Source organism: Pieris brassicae, chromosome 7 (genome assembly GCF_905147105.1).
Source record: "Pieris brassicae chromosome 7, ilPieBrab1.1, whole genome shotgun sequence".
NCBI classification, from domain to species: domain Eukaryota; kingdom Metazoa; phylum Arthropoda; class Insecta; order Lepidoptera; family Pieridae; genus Pieris; species Pieris brassicae.
Window position 1 is genome coordinate 9,605,546 of NC_059671.1, and position 26,929 is coordinate 9,632,474.

General features: G+C 31.8%; 6 protein-coding genes across 8 annotated transcripts; 3 read left to right on the top strand and 3 right to left on the bottom strand.

Annotated features, from left to right (window-relative positions):
- The first annotated feature begins 151 nt into the window (after positions 1-151).
- Positions 152-1,944, top strand: LOC123712589 (leucine-rich repeat protein soc-2 homolog). The gene is made up of 3 exons (XM_045665773.1): positions 152-1,197; positions 1,275-1,360; positions 1,688-1,944. Exons 1-3 carry the CDS (start codon positions 152-154, stop codon positions 1,942-1,944), a joined length of 1,389 nt encoding a protein of 462 aa, XP_045521729.1.
- LOC123712592 (nucleoside-triphosphatase THEP1) lies at positions 180-3,571 on the bottom strand. 3 transcript variants are annotated; one of them, XR_006754108.1, is made up of 6 exons: positions 3,184-3,452; positions 2,974-3,091; positions 2,634-2,890; positions 2,279-2,473; positions 1,993-2,166; positions 180-494 (listed from the first exon to the last, which is right to left on the bottom strand). XR_006754108.1 is itself a non-coding variant. In XM_045665777.1 (5 exons), the coding sequence occupies exons 2-5, from the start codon at positions 3,068-3,070 to the stop codon at positions 2,092-2,094; spliced, it is 624 nt and encodes a 207-aa protein (XP_045521733.1). In that variant the 5' UTR covers positions 3,071-3,091; positions 3,494-3,571; the 3' UTR covers positions 180-2,091. The 3 variants fall into 3 exon arrangements, 2 of the variants coding, with proteins under 2 accessions (XP_045521733.1, XP_045521732.1); XM_045665777.1 differs by lacking the exon at positions 3,184-3,452 and adding an exon at positions 3,494-3,571 and having other exon boundaries at positions 180-2,166; XM_045665776.1 differs by having other exon boundaries at positions 180-2,166.
- A 114-nt stretch (positions 3,572-3,685) lies between these two features.
- LOC123712590 (probable enoyl-CoA hydratase, mitochondrial) lies at positions 3,686-8,771 on the top strand. The gene is made up of 7 exons (XM_045665774.1): positions 3,686-3,845; positions 3,929-4,083; positions 6,053-6,229; positions 6,583-6,731; positions 7,633-7,837; positions 8,077-8,264; positions 8,569-8,771. The coding sequence occupies exons 2-7, from the start codon at positions 3,993-3,995 to the stop codon at positions 8,632-8,634; spliced, it is 876 nt and encodes a 291-aa protein (XP_045521730.1). The 5' UTR covers positions 3,686-3,845; positions 3,929-3,992; the 3' UTR covers positions 8,635-8,771.
- Positions 8,772-11,873: 3,102 nt separating this feature from the next.
- Positions 11,874-15,347, top strand: LOC123711710. The gene is made up of 6 exons (XM_045664426.1): positions 11,874-12,216; positions 12,427-12,564; positions 12,718-12,916; positions 13,260-13,456; positions 13,797-13,958; positions 14,314-15,347. The coding sequence occupies exons 2-6, from the start codon at positions 12,436-12,438 to the stop codon at positions 15,175-15,177; spliced, it is 1,551 nt and encodes a 516-aa protein (XP_045520382.1). The 5' UTR covers positions 11,874-12,216; positions 12,427-12,435; the 3' UTR covers positions 15,178-15,347.
- A 12-nt stretch (positions 15,348-15,359) lies between these two features.
- On the bottom strand, positions 15,360-23,872 carry LOC123711711 (glutaminyl-peptide cyclotransferase-like). The gene is made up of 5 exons (XM_045664428.1): positions 23,534-23,872; positions 22,562-22,892; positions 20,832-21,064; positions 18,043-18,268; positions 15,360-16,922 (listed from the first exon to the last, which is right to left on the bottom strand). Exons 1-5 carry the CDS (start codon positions 23,621-23,623, stop codon positions 16,771-16,773), a joined length of 1,032 nt encoding a protein of 343 aa, XP_045520384.1. The 5' UTR covers positions 23,624-23,872; the 3' UTR covers positions 15,360-16,770.
- A 1,413-nt stretch (positions 23,873-25,285) lies between these two features.
- LOC123712237 (raffinose invertase-like) lies at positions 25,286-26,929 on the bottom strand. Its single transcript, XM_045665242.1, has 2 exons — positions 25,419-26,929; positions 25,286-25,292 (listed from the first exon to the last, which is right to left on the bottom strand). Exons 1-2 carry the CDS (start codon positions 26,927-26,929, stop codon positions 25,286-25,288), a joined length of 1,518 nt encoding a protein of 505 aa, XP_045521198.1.

Below are 26,929 nucleotides of genomic sequence, written 5' to 3' on the forward strand. Positions count from 1 at the left end.
TTGAGTGTCTCGAGGCTCGTGTCAAACCCTAAGTCCTGAAATGTTGTGACTTGTGGTAAACTAGCAAAATCTAAAATTTTTGTTTTTAGTTTTTTTTTAAACATACGTCGTACTTGTACTTACGTACTTAACTTTGTGCAGCAAATTTTAAATGGAGAAAAATGAAGAAAAAGCCGTACTTAAAAGGAATACTTTTAATATACTCAATATGAATGAAAACATAACGTTTATTGATCTAAGTAATCAACATTTCACTTATCTTAACGATAACTTAACATTACCGATACACTTAAGTGAAATAAACCTTTCGCACAACAGCTTAACGCGAGTTCCCCAAAGCATTATGGATCTTACAAACATTAGAAAACTGGACTTATCTTACAATAATATTGAGTCATTTGACGAGGTACCAAATTTTTGCAATATTATAGAAGATTTAGACCTATCCAACAATAATATACACAGTCCTCCTTACTGGGTCTGGGCAGCATCTCCTAAAAATTTAATAAAATTCAATATTAGCAATAATACAAACTTAAAGGCCCTTAAGGATGAATTTTTATTAGAATTTTTACGATATAGAACTCTAGTCAAGGAAGTTATTATTCACAACTGTAGAATAAATAAAGATTATGAGCTTATAGCAACATTTGTAAATGCTAAGTCTATACAACTTGGCAATTCCTATACTTCATATAAAGCCAATGCTTTTTACGATATTCCTTTTAAGAGCCTTATAGAATGTATTAATTTAGAAAAGCTAAATGTACAGAATACATTTATAAATACTGTTACACCAAAAATAGGTGTATTTAAAAATCTAATAGAAATTGACTTGTCATACAATAAGATACATACTCTGCCTAAAGAATTTTGTACTTTAAAAAATTTAGAAGTTTGTTTGCTATCATTTAATCAGCTACTATATTTGCCTGAAGAAATACTTGAGTTACAGAAATTAAAGGTGCTATCTCTTAATAATAATGAATTATGTATGCTTCCAAATAATTGGAGTAACATGAAAAATCTAAAATGCCTAGATTTGTATGATAATTTTCTTTGTGATGTACCTGAAATAGATAACTATGATGAAATTGATCTTGCCCAAAATTATTTCAAAGAACCTGAGAATGACATTTACATTGAAAAACAAAAGAAGATAAGATTAAATTATTCAGAACAAAGATATTGTGGAAGGTAATGAAATATTTTTAATATGAAAAACTTTGTAACAAAATGAAAACTAAAAAAGATTTCCATATTATCATTTTCAGAAAGAAGGAAGTAGTAAAAGATGAATGTAATCATACTCCTAACCTAACCGATGACGAATTTCAATATAATGAGTATGAAAACAATGGTTGGTATCAATAAAAACTTTTTCTCAACAACAAAAAAAATCTCTATAACAATCAGATAAATATTATTTTGTTTCATCTTATAAAATTAATTAGTGGCAAAACCTGTTGTGCCTTTGGTACTTGGTAATTCACATACACACATAGGAAAAAATCAGAGAGTATAATAATTTATATTAATATTTATATAAATTATTACTTTCTGATTTTTTTCCTTTATAAAATTTTACTTTAAATAGAGGCTAGATATACAATAAGGTACAATTCTATTGCATTATTTCAAATTGCTACACTAAGCCACGTTTTAACTGGCAAATTAATAATTTCAGAAACCTCTCAAAACAGACCTTCATCAACTTCTTCTGAAGACTGGGAAGCAGAAGATTGGTGGGTTCCACAATTGACAGCTAAAAGTAGAACTTTTACACAATCTCCTTGGGTTATGTTTATTCAAAAAAAAATTGATGAAGGTCACTTCTGTCCCATTGATTTACACAAGGAACCCATTAATAAGGTATCACAGCCTAAAGTTTTAAGAACTGTGTCTGGACAGTTTGATGATTATTCTGATGATGATAATGAATAAGAATTGTTATTTTATAGAAAGCATATTGTGATAAATTTTTGTTTTTACATTATTTTGAACAATCTTGAAAAACATAAAAGTAGATTCCATTTGTATCTCCTACTTTATTTAAGTTTGTATCATGTTCTTGATTTTTTTTTTGTCAATTTAATTTGATAAAATGTTACAAAATATTTCTTTGACTATATCTTCATATATTATATTTCTGTTGCCTCTTGTTACCTGAAACAAAATATTCTTAAAATATTGTTGTATATAACTTAATAAAATTAATTTACTTATTATTAAAACCTTAAATTCTCAAACATTTAACTAAATGAAAAAGTGTTCTTACCACCCAAACTTTAGCTTCATTATGGTGTCTTATTAATTCTATAAGAGGATCACTATTCCTTATTGGTATTGTAGCAATAACAAAATTGTTTGAATTGTTGGTAAAGATTTCTTTTATTCTGTTCTTAAATGGGATACTGTAGAATTCCATTTTTCCTATCTCATCTATCACAAGACATAACTTACAGTCTTCATCCTGTATGAAAAGGTTTCATATTAAATTATCATATTCTATGTATAATTGCTATTTAGCTTTTTGTTGATATCTTTCAAAACAGGTCCCATCTGGCATTAAGGTAGTCAATGAGAAGGACTACCTTTATACTTAAAATAAAATTGTATGATATATTACACACCTTTTGCAAAGTTGGGAGTGCAATATTTTCAAACTCTTGAATTAGAACTCCATATTTCCCAACTTTATATTTTGCTGGTGTGCTAAGTAATCTCTGGTCCCTTGCTAGTCTACCCTTCACTCCATTAAGGGAAATCACGTCAAATCCTTCCCTAATTCCATTTGTTCTAACTTCCTCAGTATAAATACCTGATGTTTTGACACCTTTACCTTGTAAACATTCACATATCCTTTTGATTATAGTAGTTTTTCCTACTCCTACGCATAAGAAAACCACAATGATTAAATAATTGGAATGTAATATCCATGTTTATTAATAAATATATATTATGGTACTTCACCGGGATCACCAGTCAATACAAAATATTTCAGCTTCTTTGTATCATTCATTCCTCCAATCGAAGTCGTTAATCCCGAACAAGTTTCCGTAACCCACATGAAGTTTTCTAATATTAAAATCTAAAAAAACATTTAAATAATTGCCAATTTCATTACCTACGTTTACTTAATCCCTTATCCCTCTACTGTGTTCTTTGAAGTTCTTTTTTTACCTTTCTTGGCCTGCACGGTTTATGCGTCAGCCAAACGTCAATCAAATTTATTTTAACATTGGCGCTAGTATCAGCTGCCATTGTCATTATATGTGACAGAGCACGCAAATTAACAACGTCAAACTTATAAACTGATAAGCAGTTTATAAGTTAATACTCGTGGTTTATTTGTAGATCAAGCAATAATACCATAACGGGTCAATCTGTGTATACATAATTATAGTGTATTACACAAGTGAATTATATGCTAAATCCGTAACCATAAACAAAAATGAACAACTTTACTAAGCTACTTGATGAATAGGCATACCGTGGGGGAAATACTACTTTTCCTTCAGTCGATGAAGCTGTGGATTAGCCACATTCCTAGACCTGAAGACACCTTAGTTCGAGAGTAAAATGTTCATACGTCGACACACCATAGAGTAACATATATATAGTACGTCACAGCACAGATTACTAATAGTATATACGTACTACACATACATAAAATAGATGTATAAAATCACAATAAGCAAGAAGACCCGGTTATCAGCTTGGCTTAAAGGTCTCGTTACCAGGCCATAAAATTATTTAAAAAAAAACGGTTATCAGTTATCACCTACTAACTACTTATCTATTATGGCAAGTTAGGCAGTTGGCCTTTGCCCGTTCTATTAAATGTATGTATTTTATTATATATATAACTTCTATTATTGCAGGTCAACGTTCAAATAACTATACGACAATTACGTTAATTTTACAGTTTGGCCGCCTATAGTCTGTCTAATCTGGATACTAAAAGACTTGAAAGTTTATAAAAGTTCAAAATGGCTTCAGCAGCGGGACTAACTCGATTCTTACTGGGGAAAAATGTGATTAACAACGGCCGTGCCGGTGCCATAAAGTTTTACAGCACTGGTAAGTATACTATAATATGTATATAGGAGGATGGGATGTTAATTTACGGGAATTTATATAATATACATCTTCGATTAGACTATTAGAAGTTATACATAAATACTCATTGTTTGTTACTTGGTTGCTATAAGGTTATTATTTAACATGCCGTGACAAATTTCATATAAACAAATAAATATTCATACATACTAATAAAGTAATATTAACAATTGCAACAATTTAATTATATGCTGTTTTTATCCTTTTACTGATATTAAATATAACAAGTGCAAATTACTGTCAGTCCTAAAGTATAATTTCTAAGTGTGCAAAACCAGTACTTAGAATCTTACCAGACCCTTGCCAGTACTAGTTTTAGATAATTGGGTGAAAGTTAAGCATAATTATGCTTTCCCCATTTGCTAAGTTTACACTCCAAGGCTATAATAAGTGCTCAAGTGTTAAGTTAAACCTTAAGAGCCTATACCCTCTAAAACGGGCTTAAAACTTTTTCATCAAAAATATTAACTTGAATAATAAAAAATGTTTTTGTAGCATAACAACTATAAGATTTGAGGGTTACTTTATTACTCAATTTTATGTTATGTAATAAAAAACAAAGTTCATTGTATACTTTAAGAATAAAACTGATGATAATTAATAAAATAGTATAACCATAATATCGTAGCCTCTTATCACTTAAGCGCAAGGTCAATGGTGTTAAGTAATGAAAAAATATATATCATCAACGGATAACTCCTTGTGGACCTCAGTATTATTTGCCAAAGCAACCTTGCAAATCCCAGCCTTCTTGTATCTGATATTAGATACCAGTATAGTTAGATTATGGAACAGATAATCATTAGAGAAATGTAATAGTTTGCAATATACATGGAAAAGTACAACTTGATTAAGCAATTATACTGTTCATGTGACTTCACCAGTTTCATATTAATGAAAGAACAGTACTAAACTGGCAAATGATAAATCTTAAAGATTTTGATTACATCATTTATATTACATAACTTTTAGCTTATTTTTAGTCACATTGTTATCTGAATGATAATAAAATTAAACATTTTTAGTACTTATCTCTTTTCTGTTTCACTATTTACATTACATTTAGGCTATACAAGCAGTTGCATTAATGATGAAATTGTATAAAATGTAAACCATAATTACTTAGTCATTAAAAGTAATTACCATGTCATGATCAAAACATAATTTATAATACCTTAAAATAATAACCTGTCATAATATTTAATAATTTATTCCATAAGTCTTCCAAAAGTTCTTGATTATTATTTTATTTGTCTAAATGTATAAATTGTTATAAGTCTTTGAAATCTGAAGAATTTAAGAAATCTTTCCCGAGATAAAGTGTTGCTTTTGGACAGGATTTCTTCGAATTCATTCTCTTACTGCTTTGACCACCTTTTTCGTACGAACACAACCTGTACAGCCAGATCTTTTTCTGTCACAAACAAAGGAGGTCTCGAGGTTCCTATAAATAGCCCGGTACACAACCATTTTACTAATACCAAGAGTATGGAGAGTTTTAGAAATTGCATTTGGCTCCATACTTACTTTGTGTATTGCAATCACAGCGATTCGGTTCTCTGTATCGCCACACTCCATTTTAATATCGGAAAATATGGTACAATGTATTAGCGCAAAATGAGAAAACAGATATAAAAATGACAGATTCTAAATTAAAATGTAATATTTTAACAATTTTCAATTGTAACAGTATTTATGGCCAGACTAAGTATATAACAGTAACAGGTACAGGTGGTAACAAAAAAAGTTCTAGTTACTTAAACTCTTGACAACATAACTGGAACTATCTGGAGATTTTGTTTCTTGTTTGTTTTTTTTCTTGGCCTGCACGGTTTTTGTTTCTTGTTATAACTATAATCAAAAGTCGTTAACGAAACTGACGCAGTCATAAGAGTGTTCGTGATGTTTCACATATCATAATTTTTTACAGCACCACAGTACGAGAACATTAAAATAGAAGTAGTTGGTGAAAAGAAGAATGTTGGTCTCATTCAATTGCACCGTCCCAAGGCCCTCAATGCTCTGTGCAAACCATTATTTAAAGAACTTGGAGAAGCTGTCAAAGATTTTGATGCAGATAATAAAATTGCAGCTATCATTATAACTGGTAAGTATTTATAGAAGCAATTTAACTCGGTACGAAACATTAAATAGGCAGCAGGAAAAAACTAAAGACGTCACACGATATTATAAAAAACTTATATGACACTTGGAGTACTTTCCTTACCTTACCTCTGGATGGGAGCTCCCCAGTTCCAGGTTCTTCCAGTTAAACATATTAACCTAACCTTTCACTTAACTTCCACCACCACTGGAACTAGCTCCTTAAAAAAAACGATTTTTTATGCAGATTGTCAAAACGTACGGTTTGTTTACGAATTTTTCTTTTTGGCTCTGGCACGGTTTGTTTTGTTTTTAAATTAAATTAAATATTTAATAATATTTGTCTATTTTTTTCAGGAAACGAAAAAGCCTTCGCCGCTGGCGCTGATATTAAAGAAATGCAAAATAACACATACAGTTCAAACACTAGGGATGGCTTCCTTAAAGAATGGGAAGATGTGTCAAACTGCGGTAAACCGGTGATCGCTGCCGTCAATGGATTTGCTGTATGTATATGTTAATTATATATATTGTTCTTATTGCCCGACCACTCTCCGTTGAACGACACAAGGGGACGGGGACGCGAGAGTGTGGACGGTACATGAGCAAACTCTCAACCTCTTTGATTTTTGGGGGGGAGAGCGAGCGAGTTGAGAGCTTCAACCACACTAATAAATAAATAATCATTAATAAAAAAGCTTAAATTATATATGTACGTCATATGATATTTATATTTGTGATGTAAACGCAAGGCATTATGATACTGGTAGGCACATAAAGTAGGTAAACCATTCCAATCACGTCCATCTTGTCTAAAGAACGACCAACTATAGAAAGCGAGGCTTTCACTCACCAATTCGTGGCGAGTCTGGAGCCGGCTTTAGATATATGATTTTCTATATACAAATAATTACGGCTTATAAGTAATAATAGACTGAGATATTGTTCACTGAGAGTCTTAGAGGTCTATAATTATAATGCCTATCAATAGATGGCTGTTGTTGCATTGGAAATTTCAATTAATTAGATAAAGATACAAACAAGTGATATATATATAGATACTGGCTAATAGAAAGGCAATCGCCCCTGTCAATACATAACAAACAACAACTGATAATGCCTGTGTGGACAATGGACATATGGTATTCAGAAAATTCAACATAATATTACTTATTAGCCATAATTTTTGTATTGGCTAGATTGTAATTCATGTTCCAGAAACAAGGGATCAAAATTATCCTAGTAATTTATAAATAAAAAATCAATAATATTAGTGTAAATTAATTAAATTTATACCTCCTTGAGTCAATATGTGTTTTACTATGGAGCATTTAACCTATTAAAAGTATTGTGAAACCAAAAATACTTTTAAATTTATGAAAATAAATAGAAATTATTATTTTGTAGCTCGGCGGTGGTTGTGAGCTAGCGATGTTGTGTGATATCATCTACGCTGGCGAAAACGCAAAGTTTGGACAGCCCGAGATCAACATTGGCACAATTCCCGGGGCTGGTGGTACCCAAAGACTGCCCAGGTACGTCGGCAAGTCGAAGGCAATGGAAATTGTGCTCACGGGCAATTTCTTCGGTGCTCAGGAAGCGGAGAAAATGGGTAAAAACTTTTATATTATAAATTAGTTATTTTGTATTTATTCCTGTTCGGGAATTTTTCATTACCAAATAATGATTAGTCAAAAATATAAATATTTTTCTTCATGTGTCTTAGGTTTCGTACCTAGCATTGTCACCAGTTTGGTGATTGTCCAGTGACCATAATTTAAGATCTTCGTTTTATAACTTTTACATTCTCTACATAAAATGTTTGGTACAATTAAAATATTTAAATTTCAGGTCTTGTAAGCAAGGTGTTTCCAGTAGATAAACTTTTAGAAGAAACTATTAAATTGGCTGAGAGGATCGGTACCCACTCGCCATTGATTGTGAAGATGGCCAAACAATCTGTGAACCAAGCTTATGAAACTACCCTCAAAACAGGCTTGCAATTCGAAAAATCCCTGTTTTATGGCACTTTTGCTACTGTAAGTAGTATACATACATACATAATTACTGTTAACTTTAATATCAAAAAAAAATTATTTCCGGCATATGTCTAAGAAAATTAAAAAAAAATTATGTATGTGTTTTCATGATCACCTATCCCTGACATACGCCATCTACTTATTAAGTGTAAGGCATGCTGGTGATCAAAATATTTGAATTTACTTCAAGCAAGTGTTAAATGTATACATAGTAATATCCATTAGTCATTCGAACCTAGTCAGTCAGGCTTAATTTTTGTGATCGGTACATAGCATAACTAAACATAAGTATGTTATATTTCAGGGAGACCGTCAAGAGGGCATGAATGCATTTATTGAGAAGAGAACTCCTGCCTTCAAAAACGATTAATTTAAATCAGACCTAGTTATAAGGATAAATGGATTAATTGTTAACATGATATATATTATGATATTTGGACATTATGTATTTTTATATTTTGTTATTACAATTTGTAACTGAATGTTATTATACTTGTATTTTACAAATGAGTTTTTTTTAATCAACTTATATATACTTATGTCAAGAAAAATTGCGTGACGTAATACTTGACCGCTCCCTAAGTGCTTTATGTACATCTAATAAATCATTATTATAGTCAATCTAAATTCATTCAGTAGGATAAAATGTGATGGATTTGATGAGTCAAATCAAAGGCTACAGGGAACTGTAGCCTTTGATTTGCGGAGAAGCACTAATAGCATTATCTCCTCGGTTATTAAAACAATGGGTCAGGCTATGAGAATGACGATAATAGACAATTCGCAAGATAAACATAAATAAAAATAACAATTCGTAACTTCAATAACAGAAACATTTTACTAAAACAGCTTCAAGCATCCTCAAGGAGTTTTTGTACATATATGTTAATCAGCATTACTAACCTTTTTAGGTCTGGGCCTCGGATATCTGTTTCATTATCATTATTATTATCATTTGTTAATCTAATGGGCATGTAGGTTATCTGCCTGTGCAGGCTTCTGTGCTTGATGAACGCCGTCGACGTTTTCCGTCTATGGCAAGCCGGTTTCCACACGATGTTTTTCTTCACCGTTCGAGCGAATGTTTAATGCGCACATAGAAAGAAAGTCCATTACTACACAGCTGAGGATCGAATCTACGACCTTAAGGATGACAGTCGCACGCTGAAGCCACTATGCCAACATTACTCTTAAATATGTATTAACCATAATAATTAGTTAAGTAGTATAACTACAAAAAACATTCGTCAACTATAATAATTTCGGACTGGTTAGAGGTGGATTCTTTTTTTTATGACCCGCACGGTTTGTACAATGTGGCCCAGGGTAAAAACAGGGAAACAAGTAAAAAAATATTATAAAATGGAAAGGAATTTAAGAATGGAATGGATTACTCTAAAAAATAAACGATCTAGATAAAAAGAAGTGTAAGACAAGAAATTTACATAAATTTACTTCCATATTGTCAAAATTTTTATATCATTACTTATGATAAAAGCTGCTAAAAGTTTATATACATTTTGGTCCGATGTTGCAAGTAAACAGGATATGGATGAAGGGAAATGAGACCTTCGAGAAGAGCCGACTGGTCGCGTCGGGAACAAACAAACATGATGTGGTTCAAATCAGCTACATCATATCCGCATTCGCACGTAGGGCTGTCTATAATATTTAGCTTAGTAAGATGAGCTGGGGTGCAGACGTGTCCCAGTCGCATACGAGACAATATTCTTTTAACTCTTTTGCCGAATCTCAGATTCCAAAACCAGGGCTTAATGGGTAGAGAAGGTTGAATAACACGATAATGGCGACATTTTAGACTATCTTGGGCCCAGGATTCAGTCCACGAATTCCTGAAATAAATCCCGGAAAGAGTCATTATGTCATGCGCATAGTTTCTAAAAATATCCACATCTCCACTCGCCTCATTGGCTATACGATCGGCTTTCTCGTTTCCAGATATTCCACAGTGACCAGGAACCCACGCAAACGATACGGAATAGTTTTTTCTTAATCATTCCAATAGCAGGTTTCTAATTTCAGAAATGACAGGGAATTGATAATGAGAGCCAAAGGGGAACCAGGCTAGGGCATTTAAAGAACTCAGTGAATCTATAAAAAGTTTTAGTAGAAGGATGTATTCTATGGCCTTAACTAGTTCAATACATTCGCCAGTGAACACGGAGGTTTCAGGAGGGAGTTTAGTTTTTTGAACAATATTGTAATTAGAGTGCAGTACACCAACAACTACACAGCCTTCTTTGGAACGCTTAGATGCATCTGTAAATATTCGATGCCATCATGGCCACTTGGTGTCAACAACATAGTTAAATGTTAACTTTTGGTTTTGCTCAATTTTCACAAGACCCGTGCTGATATGTCTATCAGGAGCGATTACAAGGGAATCGTAATTATATTTGAACAACGGATTAGAAGTCGCTTGGTGAGTAGGAGCCTCAACAGAAGTAAATCTTCTGTAAATTTCAACCAAACACGGTGGGCGTCCAATAACTAAAAGTGGGGATTATAGATGATAGGCAAGTCAGTTTAGGTGAGAATATGGTTACTAAATTGGACACAATGAAATAGGAGGCTCTACACATTCGGCTCTCTTATAGTTGATTGAACTTGATTTCATAGCTCCTAGGACTATTCTCAATGCTTTTGCCTGAACGCTGTCCAATTTTTTAAAAGCAGAAGCATTTCCTGGTTCCAACAGAAAAGTACCGTAATCCATTACACTTCTGATTATGGCATTGTACTAAGTGCCCGATAAGCATCTAAGTTCGCATTTCGCAGTTAAATATTGACAGTGGGATACACCGGTAAGCTTGGAATCTAGAAGTACTCCCAAGAATTTGACGTCATTAGTCGAGGGAATCAAAACATTATGGAACTTTACCAGGACCGAGGGAGGCCTACGCATACTGAAAAACACAACCCTACTCTTGGATAAAAATAAGTCTAAACTATTCTAATTTAACCATAACTTTAAAAATGAGAGGGAAGATGTTAGAGCTTGGCAATTTTTTTCAATCGTACGTTAGCTGATTCCTGCAATGATGTTTCTAAATCGTACATATAGATGTTATAGAGCAATGGACTGAGTACAGAACTCTGTGGTAATCCTTTCCATACAGTCCGAGATAGTTTGACACAATCAATAGATAAATTAATGTATATTTCACTGAGCGTCTTGATAATAAAGTTTGATAGAATCGGTGGCACGTTTAAGTAAAGCATATTTTCCCTAAGAACCGATATAAGAACATTGTCATAAGCTGAGTTTATGTCTAAAAAAGTAGCTACTACTGACTCGTTGTGAAATCTATTTTCACAACGAGTATAAACTATATATACATACCAGATACTGTAGAATATATACACAAATTAATAAACAAAACATTTAAATTAATCTTTTATACAAGTAAATTTAAAAAATTTCACTAGAAAAAGCACTCCCAACGTTTCCTGCGCTTTTTCAGGTTGATCCTTATTCTGTGTATAAAGTTTGGACAGATACATAACGCTATTACAAATGTCAACAATATAGTTGGACTGTCAGCACTCAGTGATGTCATAATTCCTAATGTCACAGTTATTATTGTTTGAGAACATACGGTTTTTATTACCATGTATGTCCATACTTGTTTGACAATATTGTAACTTGTATCATTAAGACATTAATTATTTATATTGTTCCTCTATTACATTAAATCACAGCATTGACCAATATTACATTGAACACACATATTTAGTTTTAGTGAATACCTGATGTCTTGGGGTCATGTTTTCACCAATAGGCATATTATACAGGAGTTAGAAGATGTAGTTACTCATAAAACGAGTGTCTCCGTATTTGTAGCTTTATTCTATTTGGAGATGCTTTATATTCTCTTAATGACTCTATCCATCTTAAATAGACTTAACCAGAACTTATCTTGGTAAAGAGGTAAAGTATGCATGCATACAGGATTAAATAGACTAAATTTTAAAATATTGCCATAAATGGGACGGTATGTTTTAAATTAAGTTCTCATTGGTCTTGTCAAATTGTGCTTACGCTACATTTATAAGAGAAACTTAGAAAATAATTTGCAAATTAAAATTTATTTAGTTTTTGTAGGTGGAGTGGAATCCATGTATTTTTTTTATATTTCAGAGCACAAACATGTATAAAATAATGTTGGAAACACTTGTATTGGATAAAATACCAGGAAAAGAAAATATTTGTGTTAAACCTAAGCATAAAATGTATGACCATCAAATTGATGGTGTAAGATTCCTATTTAAAAAATGGGTATGTTATAAAAATCCGCCTCTAGTCTTTAGCTGATTGAATTTTGACATTATATATAGACCATATATACTACACTTAAAAAGAGCTATTGGTTAATACTCAATAAATGGTCATATTATTATAACATTAATGCCTAACAACATTTTCTTTTAGAAAAACAAGTCACAAATAAAACCATCAGATTACTGTGTACTGAGTTTTCCTCCTGAACAGGGCAAATCTGTTACAGTCTTATTATTTCTTTATGCTGTAAGAACTCATCTGTGTTATCCAATACTGATACTATGCAAAGATAATGAAGAAGTGCTGAAGTGGATGATCAATTTAAAAAAATGGACTGGTTATAGAGAAGGTGGGTCAAAATATTATTTTATTACCATGTCAATTAGTATATTTATTGATATTTTTAGACATAACAAAAACCTGTTTAAGTCAGAAAAATTATGGATTCTTATCAAATTAATTACAATTGAACAATTGTGATATTCACTTTGCATCAGATTTATGTATTTGTATTTTTAATTATTCATTTATGGGAAGAGAGTGCCCAATAATGGCCATAATAAAACATCAACAACACCACAAACTAACTAGTGACACAAGCATTGCTAGGATTTGAACAGGAGACCACAGTTGCATGGATATTGACTAGTTTTTGATTGCTGTTTTAATGTATTGATTATTTTTAATTTCAGATGATATTGCTATAGACCCTAACAAAGCACTGATAAATAAACAAATATTTATAAAGAAATATTCCGATGTTTCAAAATTAGGGCCTTTCTTTAGGCGCACCTGGAGTATTGCTATAATTAAAACTGATGAATTTGTCTCTCTCCCACTTTTTCATCATGTAGAATTCACAATATGGTTAACATCTTCTGATCTGACTGTAAGTCTGATAACAGTAATAATACATTTTAAAGACTGCAGGTTTTAACCAAATAAGCCATTTAAGATTTATAAATATGCCATATAAAGCAACTTATATATGCTAAGTCAATATAATATGTCTGAGTTGGTATAAGTTGACTGACTACTGTCCATTTGGTTTTTAAAAAAAAGGATGCTCATGAGTGAAATGCTTTTTTTTATTTTATTCTATTACAAGGTAATTTTGATGTGTCAATATATGTTCCACCAGCATATCCATTTATGGTTAAATATTTAATTAATAAATAAAATATGTGGGTAAATATACCAGATTTTATAAACTGATAATATTTTTTTAGAAAAATGTAAGTTTATTAAAAAGTATGCACAACTGGATCATGCCAAAGGTGGAATTTGAAATGCACACAGAAATTGTACCAAAATGGAAAAATGAAATACTAAAGCATTCAATGCTGGAAACCTTTGTATTAATAAGGACTGCTACTTCATTGAACTGTCAGGTATATCAATATACAGTGTAGACTGTAGTGAATAACTGTATCGGTTTATTAGTGACAAGATGCTATGTTTGCTTCCAGGAGAAAGAGGCAAATATTTTTTTAGGACCTCTGGGATATAGGATTTGTCATACTATCTATGTTGGCATCATGTAAACATTACAATTTTACTATTTTTATTATATTTTTCAAAATTCTACATACCGGTTATATTGACCAAAATCAAAGGTCCCGGCTGAATTCTATTGTATTAGGTACTCAATAACAACGCCATCGGTTTTTTCGACCAAAATTATGAGTAGTCGTTATAGCAGATTTTGACTGTAGTTTTTTTTATAATATAACTATATATTTTCAGGATAAGGTATCATCACCATCTACAGAACGTAAAAGACTTAAAAATAAAGACGCAACGGGACTTAAGGTTAAACGCACAAAAAAAACTACTGATGGTAATAGTCGAGGTGTAACACATGATAAAATGGATGTTGAAACATTTATTAGAAATGAAAAGCCTGTCCGATCACTACGTAAAGAAATTGATGAGGAATATGATTTTGATATTGAAGATGGCAATGTAATAAATAGGGTGGAAGTGTTAAAAAATAATGTAGTACATGGAGAAATTATGGAAAGTACCTTATATGAAAGCCTCAAAGGAACTAATAACGGTATTGAAAGTGGTTATCCTGCCCAAGAGATAAATAAAAATGCCACAGACTGTGATACAAATAAAAAAATTGACGAAGAAGTACCAAATCGAATAGTAGATATTGGAAACAGTTGTAATATTCTGAAAGAAAACAGTGAAATGTCCACCGAAAGCAATATAAGTGATATTAAAAATGATGAGCTAATTAATGATTTTGAAGCAGCAACTAACGATGTTATCAAAGAGACATTTAATATCGCCACAGAAAGCGATACAATTGATAAAATTCAAGATGTATTTAAAATTCCGGAAGAAAGGGGAAAGTCTGAGGAAGTTACTGAACAATCACATGATATTCTTCAAGAAAATTGTGAAATATCTGAAAGTAATACCAGTGACATAAAACATGACAAATCCAGTGAATTAGAAGCAAAAATTGTTGAAGCAGATGTTGCCTGCACAAAAAATAAACCTTTTACTTATGATTCAGATCTAGATACTAAGTTTAATGAAATGCAAGAAAAGGCAATGAAAAAGTTCAAAGGATCGTTCCTAGATAGTATATTTTAATGTCGTCTCTAAAGTTGTACATACCGTTATGTAATTCTTCGTGCAATATATATATTTATATTTCCGTAGTATATAAGTCCAGTTCTCAATGTAGGTATAATTTATTTTATATTTATTATAAATGTGTATATTGTTATTTTATTTATTCAAAATAAAAGGCTATAATTGGATAATATATTTTAATAACATGATTATAATATTGAGTACTAATTGGAATATTCTTCTAGAATAGAATTAAGTACAAAACTCAGTTAAATTATTGAGTCTGATCAATAGAACAAAAGGGTCATAAACACTTTTAGCAAAATTAATTCATTATTACTTCAAATACTGTTGAACACTTGTTTCTCAAATATTCAGTTGCTTTAGAGAAAATGACCAACTGCAAACTGTCATATTACATTTGAATCAAATACGTAATTATAAAGAATTAAAATATCCAAACACAACCATCTGGAGGAACAAAATAACATTGAAATATAAATAAATGTGCGTAAATCTGTCAAAAGAAAAATACTCTTAAAGGTACTCTTTCTATATTAAAATGCGGGTATTTACAAAATGTGGTTTCTAAATTGTGTTAGTAAAGCATGCGGACACTTAAAACTACTAGCTACAGTTTGCGCGTTTTGTTAAACAAAACACTATTTAAGGCATTAAAAAGCATTTTAGTTTTTAATTATATTAAAAAATAAAATGTATATAAAAAAGTAACTTAGTAAACTAGTATAATTTCATAGTTTTAGTCAAGATATATATATATATATATATATATGTACTTTCTACATAACATTAGAATGTATTAAAGATATTTGAGAGGAAATTTTTTACATAAACATTATTCACAACTACCCTCAATTATAGAATGTGTCATTTATTTATTTGTGATACAAGAGCGATATTGACAAAATTTATTGAATGAAATAATTCATTTGGAATCTGGTAATTATTTCGACATTCAAGAATAGACGACTTGTCAGTACCAGGTTTATCTATATATGTGTATAATCTACACTTATGGATGAAAAGGCAAAAAAGATAAAGCCAATGACAAGAACACTTTAAATTTTTGTTCCAATCAAAAAGAGTAGAAGAGGAACATTTCGCAGTACAGCAAAACTATAAAGAAAATGCCACAAGTTCATGGGTAACATGAACTGTCGTCATTAGTATATTAGCCAATTGCATAAATTGGCGATATATATAAATAATAGACATATATATATATATATATATACACATATACACTACCATAGACCAGCGGTATATATAAATAATATACATTTCACATTACGTTTAATAATAAATAAATCTTGACAGTTGCCTTACAGTCAGAAATTTCTCAAGACCTGTATTAGTCAATATAGTAAAAATTACAGTTCGTGTCGACAATTTTTCATACAAATTTAGTTTTCGACTTCCTTAATACACCACTACTGTTGAGGCATCTTGACTAAACTCCCTTGTTTTATCTAAATGAAATATAGACTAAACGACTTGTAGATAATAAAAATAAATTATTGACACCTGTCAATTGTCAAAGTCAGGTAATTTTTTTTCTAGGTCGTTCGGAATCATCGTATATGAAAAACGCTAAGGAGCTACGTGCAGATATTCGCATACAAATACGCGGAAGATTTTATTTAAATTGTCTATGGTATTGAAGTCCAATGCGGAAAGATTATCGCCTGCGGTGTGCCAAATCTTTGGGAATGGGTTCGGTATTACGTGGAGTACATGTACATCTGAAAATCAAAATGATATATTAACGTATTTTTAACATCAAGGACCAATATTTATGATCACCTCCATACGATAATGCGTCACAATGGATCTAATGTTCAAAAATATGTTATATCTACTAATGTGTTTTGACTTTCAGCACCACCAATTAGAATTAATAACGGTATAGATGGAAAATATAATATAAAAACAATCATTTCATAATCCGTAATTTCGAAAAAGTACAAAAATTTGTCATGCTGATTATATTGGCTGTCAATATGTCGATATTTTTAAACGTGAAAAATTATACATACTAGTATTGTCTTTTATTAAAATAACTTTTACACATTTTAAGAAAACACTTTTTCAACGGATTGAAGTTATGTATCCGACGTTTCGCGTCGTGCGTGGTCACGGTGACTGAAGACAATAGGTCAGACTGAATGTCAGAAATTTATATGATCTGTATTATATTATAGTAATAAAATAAAAATTATATAAAATAATTTTACGTTTATAATAATAATAATAATACATAACTTCAATCCGTTGAAAAAGTGTTTTATTTATACATACTAATTTATATTCAATCGATTCATTTGACGTAAGTTTTAAAAATAACTTGGATGGAATAAAAGAAAGGATAAGAAGGTGGCAAGGATGAGAGACAAGTGGAAGAATATAGAGAAGGCCTTCACTCCATCGGAGGTCGTGTACTTATGTTAAACATGACATGGACTTAATGTAATCTTGATTATGTAGTACTCAAATACAGGTTATTTTTATTCATAGAATTTAAAGAGTTTTACTATGGTTATAAGAATTTCGTTATGAAAATATTAATTTAATATAAAACGAGAATACGTTCAGTTTAATTAGAAAATGGCCTCAAACCTAAAAAAAGAAACATCATGAGAAATTTTAAATTTTCGTGTTCTAATTAATACTATAAAGAAGAAGATACCCAATATTTTTTTATATTGATTAATTAAAAAAATTCTCAATTTCTTGTGTTCGTTCTCCAGAAAAATCTATTTTCAACAATATTAAAAAAAACAAAGGCTGGCAATATTTTTAGTCTGCTTTTTTGAAAAGCTTATTTAAATCAGAGAAACCATAAAACATCGTATTCAAACTCACCTCGCCTCATAAATGGTATATGATCATCTTCAATATGGGCGCCAGAACTTACTAGCCTGAAGTATGTTTGCTCGGTTTTACCCGTGGAATATGCTGACATTTGACCCAGTTCACTGAGCCGCTGTTCAGCGCTTGCAAGGCGAATGTACCAACGTTCTGTAGACTTGTAGTAACTGTAGAACGCTGGGTCTGGTGTACCCAGAAGGTCCAAAAGCACCAGAACATCCTGCAAATTATTAACAATATGAGGTTTTCATTAATAAAAATATTTTTTTTATTGCACATAAATAACTGTTACCAAGGTATATCACAGTACCTCAAAAATTATTGAACCGAGAATCATTACAATCTAATTCTAGATGCCGAGAAATGTTTGTACGTATGTTTAATATATAATATTACAATAGCATAATACGCGTTTGAAAACTCAAATATTACATATAAAAGTGATATTCTTTTTTTAACTTCAAAACATAAATATTTATCTACATTTTTTTATATAAACTCTAGAACCTAAACTAATTATATAATAAAAAAAAACAATGGCGCTTTCTGTATCTGTTTCATGGTCATTTTATCCGCCCTCGACTTTTTGGGTCTAAGGCAAGCCAGTTTCCTCACGATGTTTTTTCTTCATTGTTCGAGCTAATGTTAAATGCGCACATAGAAAGAAAATCCATTGGTGCACAGGCGGGGAACGAACCTATGACCTCACGGATGAGAGTCGCATGCTGAAGCCACTAGGCCAACACTCTTCACACAATTATACAATACCAAAACTTTTTATCAATTTCAATTGTAAAAGATTCAAACCGCGTAATGGCTAATGGCAAACGTACGGATTTATATATTCAGCAACCGGCATGGCTTATTTTAACTAAAGATAAGGAATCAAAGGGAAATAAAAAGTCAATTTTAAACGAGTTGAGAATTTAAAATGTAGGACAAAATAGCGCTCTAATTGAACTGAGTTGACTGAACACGCTATCATATCTTTTGTTTATAAATTTCCGGATGAACCAGCGTTATTTATTTATTAACCAAGTAACATGAGAGAGAAACAAATTAATATATAGAAATTTAATAAAATTATAGAGATATAAATATGTCAATTATTATTAATTTAGAGTTAACGAGGCTTTCACAAACGCTGTGAAGTAAAATTACATAATGCTTAATATCCAAATAAATACGAGAATCACAGAAAACCAATAGGCTAAGGAAATAAATTTGTTTATTTTTAAATGATAACGTGTGAACTATGGCCTCTTCCAAAGTCTGTGTCAATGATAAAAACCTAGAATAACAAGATGTTTATGGGTTACATTTAACAGATATAGAATGAATCTTAATTCTTAATCTTAATTATGTAGATAATAATAAGAAAATAATTTTCTAAAATGTAAAAAAGACTGTACTATGGACATACTCGAGCGGGTAAGATATTGAGAGCGTCAATGTCCTACGTATTTTTTCAATAATATACGTATATTAATTTGATTGTTTGCATAGTGAGGGTGGTCGTACTTAAGGGTTGAAAATGAAAAAATAAGTATCGAGCGCGTCAGATTTTCTTAGGAGATGTTAAGTGAACCAATAAATCGATCTTATCTCGATCTGCGCAACTCGCGGCCATTATTAGAATATGCAAAAAAAACGCCATTTTGTAATACTCAAGCGCGTCAAATTAAGATATATATGGTTCATCCTTATGTCCGAGACGTGACGTCTTAATCTGTCGATTATTTGGAGGGATTCGCCTTTTTAATTAAAAATAAAAAAAATATTTTTGAATTGTAATAAAACAATGCTTTAAAAAATCATTAACCGGAAGAACCGGTTTACCTCGACGATATTCTTAAATAGTTATACATTTTTCAAATGTTTCTGTTATTACTATTAATTTAATAGTTAATATTTTTAAATTAATATAGCCATAATTCAGCCACACTTATTAAACTTTATCGACGATTTTTTCTTACTTCGGCTTGTGGAATTAATTCCTTCAAAATAAATAAAAAATCAGCCACGCTCGAGAATGTCATGACGATTTTTTACAACTTTGCAGCCCTCCCCTTACTTTACGTCACTTGCAAATTGACAGATTAGTGAAGTATACACTTTTCAGCATGTAATTAACTCACCCTACTTTAATCTGACGCGCTCGAGAATATCTGATGATAATATTTTTTTACTGATTGATCCATTATCCGTGACAGGCGGCCATATATATATAGGGGTCATATTTAGTGGAGGCTATGCTGTCACACCTTTAAGCTTTTCAATTAATTGGTGTAGTATTAATTATAAATGTATTTTTATGCAAATATAATACCAGCCGCTGCGCTAAAAACTTTTAGGTCTGGGCCTTAGATTTCTTATGTTTTTCGTGTCCATTTGTTTTTCTAATAGGTTGTCCTTCACAGTATCAATGCGCACAAATAGAAGGTGAATGCACAGGGTTCGAACCTACAATTTCGGGGAGGAGAGCTGCACGATTTCAGACAAACGCTTTCCTCTCTCTCATTTTACTATTGACTGTGAGCATATAACCAAACTATCACCGTGTCTGAGAGTGATTACAAAAAGCATGATGAATGAAGCAGAAGATGATCCTCGGAACATTACAGACTTAAATAGTTCAACTTATATTAAAAAATCTAATAGTTCTTATATTGTAGGTCGGAATCTTACCTGAAAACACGGGATTCTGAATGACCATAGAGTTAACCACAGATAGTGGGAGGGCCACAAGGTTAACACTAAACTCACTAAAGAAATATACATACCATTCTTTGCAAATGATTTGCGCCGTCCTTGTATGGCGTCGAATGCCACGATTTAGCTAAATGTCTAGCTCCGTATATGGAGTCTTTCGGTCCCCAGTGTCGGAAGGCCTCTTCTCCGTCAAAAAATATGAACATCAGACTTGGCGAACCGAATTTTAATGGGTCAAGTTGTCTGGACAAAACTTTCGCGAGGTTGATCATCATCGTACACGGTACTGCAGAGTCTGTTGCGCCTAAAATACAAGGGTTAAGGGTTTTTATTTTAAAATGAACTTAATGTCAAAAATCATTTATTTATATAGGTAACACAATGTACACTTATGAACGTCAATAAAAAATGAGAGAGAGGAAAGCGTTTGTCTGAAATCGTGCAGCTCTCCTCCCCGAAATTGTAGGAATTTTACATTTACTGCCAATACTTTAATCAAGGGTGTAGAATAGAAGAGAAGAACTGGCAATAAACTCTCCGCCACTCTTTTTAATCGCCAAGTTTTTTTGTATTACACAACGTTTGTAAGGAGCTGCAACCATAACACCATGTTCCACATGACATCAGCAGGAGGCATGGTGAAATAGGAGCACGCACTTACATTCTCGTGGGAACAACACGCAAATACATAGTCAAAAATAACTAACATCACCGCATACACGAATTCAAGTACGAACCCGTCACCACAAGTAGCACCCGTTCACGAGTATCACGCACGGCCAGCCATCGGCCCCCTCGCCATATTTCAGGGAGAGAGACAAACCGACGCATGGAAGTATAACTTCACTCGTACCGAAAATCATAATTATAGATTGGAATACATGCCAGTTTTACTTTGCTTAATCAGTCATTACATTATTCTTGTAGGAAGAAACGCGTGAAATGAGTGTATAACTGTAAAGGGTGTTTGCTACGCTCGGATACTCTTTTTACTTCAGCGGGTAATAATTGTATGTTAAGGTTTGATAATGAGGAACATGGAGAAAATTGGTTGTCATAGAAAAGTTTTCTTTTATCATTATGTAGATAAACATACAATTGTTAACATTAATATAACTGTTTATGTGATAAAAGATTAATATAATAACATAAGACAGTTGAACATTTGATATTTTATATTGGACTAGAACTTTAACAATTGAGATGCTGATAGGTTATTAGGTTATATATAGATTATAGGTTATTCTATACAAAAAAATATAGTCATTAGTGATTTCTCAAAGCAGCACTGATACTCAGTCCCAATAGTAATAATTAGTATTCAATGTTGAGTTTTTATATCTTGCATTCGGCAGTTTGCAACATCATTGCAAGGACTATAGAAAACTAAAAACTATGGGGATGGCTATTGTCATTGGAAATTATCCTCTGTGCCTCTACATTGATGTATCTTGATACACAAATATACAATTATAACATTTAAGTGATATTACAGTAAAATAAATGATCAAAGATTCTATGGAAATATGACACAAAAGTTATACCTTAATTTTGCCCTTGAGACTTGTTTAAAATTAATAAGAACAGAAAAATTTTCAGGTTTTACCCAATTTACACCAACATTCATCTATGCCAATTCACCATATTTCTAATTAATAAAATATATCAACACTAGTAAAAAAAATACTATTTATCTGAGCTTCTAGTAATGAATCAGCACTCTGTACTACTTGTATCTAACCATTAATATAAATGCATCCTAGTCACACATCCTTAGCAGTAGAAAATACATCAAACTCACCTAGAAAAACGTGCTCTCTTGTGTACTTGCTGTCATAATGACAGGCAAGCACCAAATACCTATCAGCATTGGGATTCAACTTGGCAATAATGTTTCTAAAGTTCAAGGTGCCAAAGACTGGTGTTGTATCAGGGAAAATATCCTCAGTCACATCCCAGCCTAAGTTTTTCATCTCATCTACAATATAATCACCAACTTTTTCATGGTTTGGGGTTCCTACCACTCTTGGTATAAGAATTTTATCAAGAACCTCTCTAAAATCCTGTTCATTAGAAAGCTTGGCAATATTTTTGATGTCATCATCTGTTAACTCTAGAGCTTCATGGACATTCTGAAATCATGATATAAGTAATATTTCCTAGCTTTAAAAAAAATGGAAATATAGAATATTTTGCTTTTACATTAACATTACTATACAAGAGATAAGCATTATTACTAACTTAAATATTTATCAAGGCAACATCTATAGAATAAGTAATTGTAATAGCACTGTTATACAATGAATACAGTAAAGTACAAAAATGTGAAAAATAAAAATAATTTAATCCAAATTCTAAATCAAATATAATAACAAACAATTATTTAGTGTTTGTTATTATATTCAATAAAGTTTAGAGAGTGATTAAAGTATTCTGTAATAATAATGATAAGAATTTGATATCTTGAAATAAGTTAATTATAATTTTAAGAAAAGAAACTATACCAAAAAGGTTAAATTCCTTAAAGAATTTTAAAGTTTAAGTTAAAATGTATATTCTTGGTTTATATCTATATTTGTATTATCAAACAATTATAAGCCTTTTTATCTGTAAATATTATAGATTTAAAATTACGAAGTAATACAAGCAGAAAAAACCTTAAAATAGATAAAAATATATTTATAGCGATAAATCACGCGTTGACAACAGATAAAACTTGCGAGATTTACTAAAACGTGTTGATTAAAAAAGTTTTTTTAAGATCTAAGCTTACCTTTTCCTCATAAAACTTTAAAGTAGCATCGGAATTTACAAAACTTATACACAGAACAGCCACGACAAAGTAAATACAGGCATTGGCCATTGTTAATACACTTAATATTAAAATTCATTCATTTATAACCATATGTTAAATAACCAGGATATATATTAAACTAGTTACACGTTGATTAGAGTGAGATTTATTACGGAACAAAACTTTTCAACCTTCGAAAGTGCACCCGACCAAAACCGTGACCAAGCCTTTCACTACTGACATTTGACAAATGTTAAGAATTTTAAGATGTAGATGAAGATTGAAATATACATCCTTACAGTATTCAACATTCCGGCAATGTTGCCACTGCTTATATGATACTTTACCTATCTATTTCCTACATACAACAAAACACAATAGTAGCAAATATTAATAGTAACTATTCACTAATAAAGAATAAGTCACTTTTCAGTGTCTCGTCGCGTAAGATGGTTTTTATCAAGCAAAATGGTTTATGCGCATTTTCCGTCTAAACCTTCTAAAACCTTACTCTTTATCAGACGTATAAAAACATCAGATATTATATGTGTCATTGCATATAAAATGAATAATATAAAGGAAATGTGAAGTTATATTCCCACTATTTGTGGTAAACTTATAAAGGTAGTAAGTAACACAAGGTTCCAAAGATGATAAAAATCAGATGTTATTATTTGATCTCTTTCGGATAGATATAAAAAATATCGAAACTTAACGTAAAGTTAAGTTTCATTAACTGAACATAAAAGATGTGGTAGCAAAAATATTTCAATTTCTATGACAAAGACTGTTTATTATTATTATTGACTCTAATTATTTAAAACTAAAGTATAATTATTATTGCAAAAAAATGTTATACAATTTAATATGGACTATATTAAATTGGACCTGGACGTCAAATCGTATTCGTATTCTCGAATTATTTATTTTATAATCTATGTTAAAGTTTAATGACGTCACTATTTGAAGGATAATCGGTACGATTTTTATTCTTATTGCCTTAGAGTTAAAGCTGTAAACGGTTTGAATTAAATTACTATAACATTTTTTTGCCAGCCTATCCAATATATTTTTCCGTCTTGTTTACGCATGGCAAAGTAGAGTGGGCGAGTTATAATTAAAGTCTGGAAGAATAAATAAATGTATCTGTTGGATGTGACTACTATTACTTAAATATGTATTCAGATTCTGAATTTTAAACGCCTTACATTTATCGTAAGCAATATTACAGCAATATTGACTGTCTCTTTTTTAATGTTACTTCCTCCCTACCATTGTTAATTCCTTCTTATGTCATATGTGACTATGAATGATATTTTTTTTTAATTTCCGTTTTAAAAAAAAGGCACGTTGGCACATATTACTTTGATGACATAAGACATAGAATTTAGTGTATTTACTATTTTATGTCAATGTCGTACTTTTTATCGTATTTCTAGGAAGATTTTTTTGTCTAATGAACGGTGAAAGTAATTTAGCTTATTTTTTCATTAAAGCTTTGGTGCATTGTTATAAAAATATAGTGAATTAAAACGATTTTTTACTCTATACTCTTTAGAACTGTGACCTATAAACATGCGATGCTCAAAACGGAAATAATGCACACATGTTTAAGAAAATGTAGGCGGTTATTGACAAAAAAATAGGAGGCACTTCATTAATATGGGAAATCAAGTTTATTATACAACATCTATAAAATAATATCAATGTAAATTATATTTATAACGTACCTCAAAACCTGCCGGGAGTAGCTAGCAATTTAGTACATGCGTCAGTGTAAAACTATAAAAACTTTTCTATTGAAAATTTCCTTTAATAAAACAATGAACCATATTAAAAAGATACATTATTATACAAATTATACTTATGCAGAAAGTTTTCTTTCAAACCCTTAGCTAATTTATAGTCATAGCCAGCGCTACGTCGTAGTTTATATTGCACCAGGTGAAGTTGGGCTTCTCCAGAAATCCTAATGCTCATGGCTCGTGGATACACGCGACTCGAAAAAACCACTTCTCCTTCCCCACAAAATACTTCAATAGAACTCGCGTCGACAAAAATCCTTAAATTAACGGTACTTTTTGGTGACCAAAACGCGCGCCTCACACCATCTATGCCGCCTCTATCAATCATAATGTATTCGTGATCTGCCGAATACCCAATTACGTAACGGCCATCTCTCCATTCAAATATAATGCCGACATCAGAATCCACCGAAGTCGAATTTGCTATCAGTTCAAATGACCTACCTTCAGCATCGAAAGACTCTCCAGGACTGTACCAAGCATTTTCCAACATTTCCGTCCTTAGCTCGATCATTTCTCGTATAGGCATTAGTAGAAGTCTTCCGTATTTATTGATACGTACTTCTCGGAATAGAGTCAACATGCTCGCCCAACCAGCTGTCGACTCTATAAAATTACTCTCCCACATTCCCAACCAAGCAACCAATAATCTACGCCCATCCAGGGCTCGCATTGTCTTAGCACCGTAAAAGTCATGACCATAATCTAATTCTTGAAACGTGGCCGTGGAGACTTCAAGATCCTCAAACTTTGCTCGTCGGTAATTGAAGAACCCAGTAACGTATCCATTTTGGTAGAGATTTCTAAATCTGAAGCCATCTGCTTCGATTCCTTGCACCGAAAGAATTAACACGTGGTGACCTTCTAATTCGAAAATATCTGGACTCTCCCATATATATCCCATGTCTCCGTAAGATTCTACTAGTGTTCCGTTCATTTTCCAATTAAACATATCATGGGATGTATACAAAAGCAGTTGGCCCTGTCGTTGTCTCGAGGACGTACCAAGTACCATGTACCAAATGTTACGGAACCGCCACACTTTTGGGTTCCTTATTTCACCAATTCCAGTAGGTGAATCGCGAATGATGGGATTATACAGATATTTCTGGAAGATAGCACCATCTCCGCTGAGCGCGATGTTTTGTGTTTGTATGTTCTCGTTCTCAGATAGAACGTTGCCTGTGTAGAAGAGAGTTAAGAAGTTATTTCTTACAAGAGCCGTTCCTGTAAGGCAGCCATGTTTATCGTAGTAATCCTTGGGTAAAATTGCAGTTGGGTAGTGGACCCAATCTATCAGATCACCGCTAACTGCGTGACCCCAACTCATATGTCCCCAAGCTCCATTATAAGGGTAGTATTGATAGAACAAATGGTATTTTCGTTTGAAAACTGTAAGTCCTGCGGGGCTGCTGATCCAGCCATCGGGAGCGGTGAGATGATAAAACGGTCTGTACTTCTTTCTCAATGCTGATTCCTTATTTCGTAGGAAACTTTCGACATGGCTTAGGTCATTAATATACTCCGATGTTACCGCAGTTAATCCAATTAAGAAAATAAAAACGTCCAT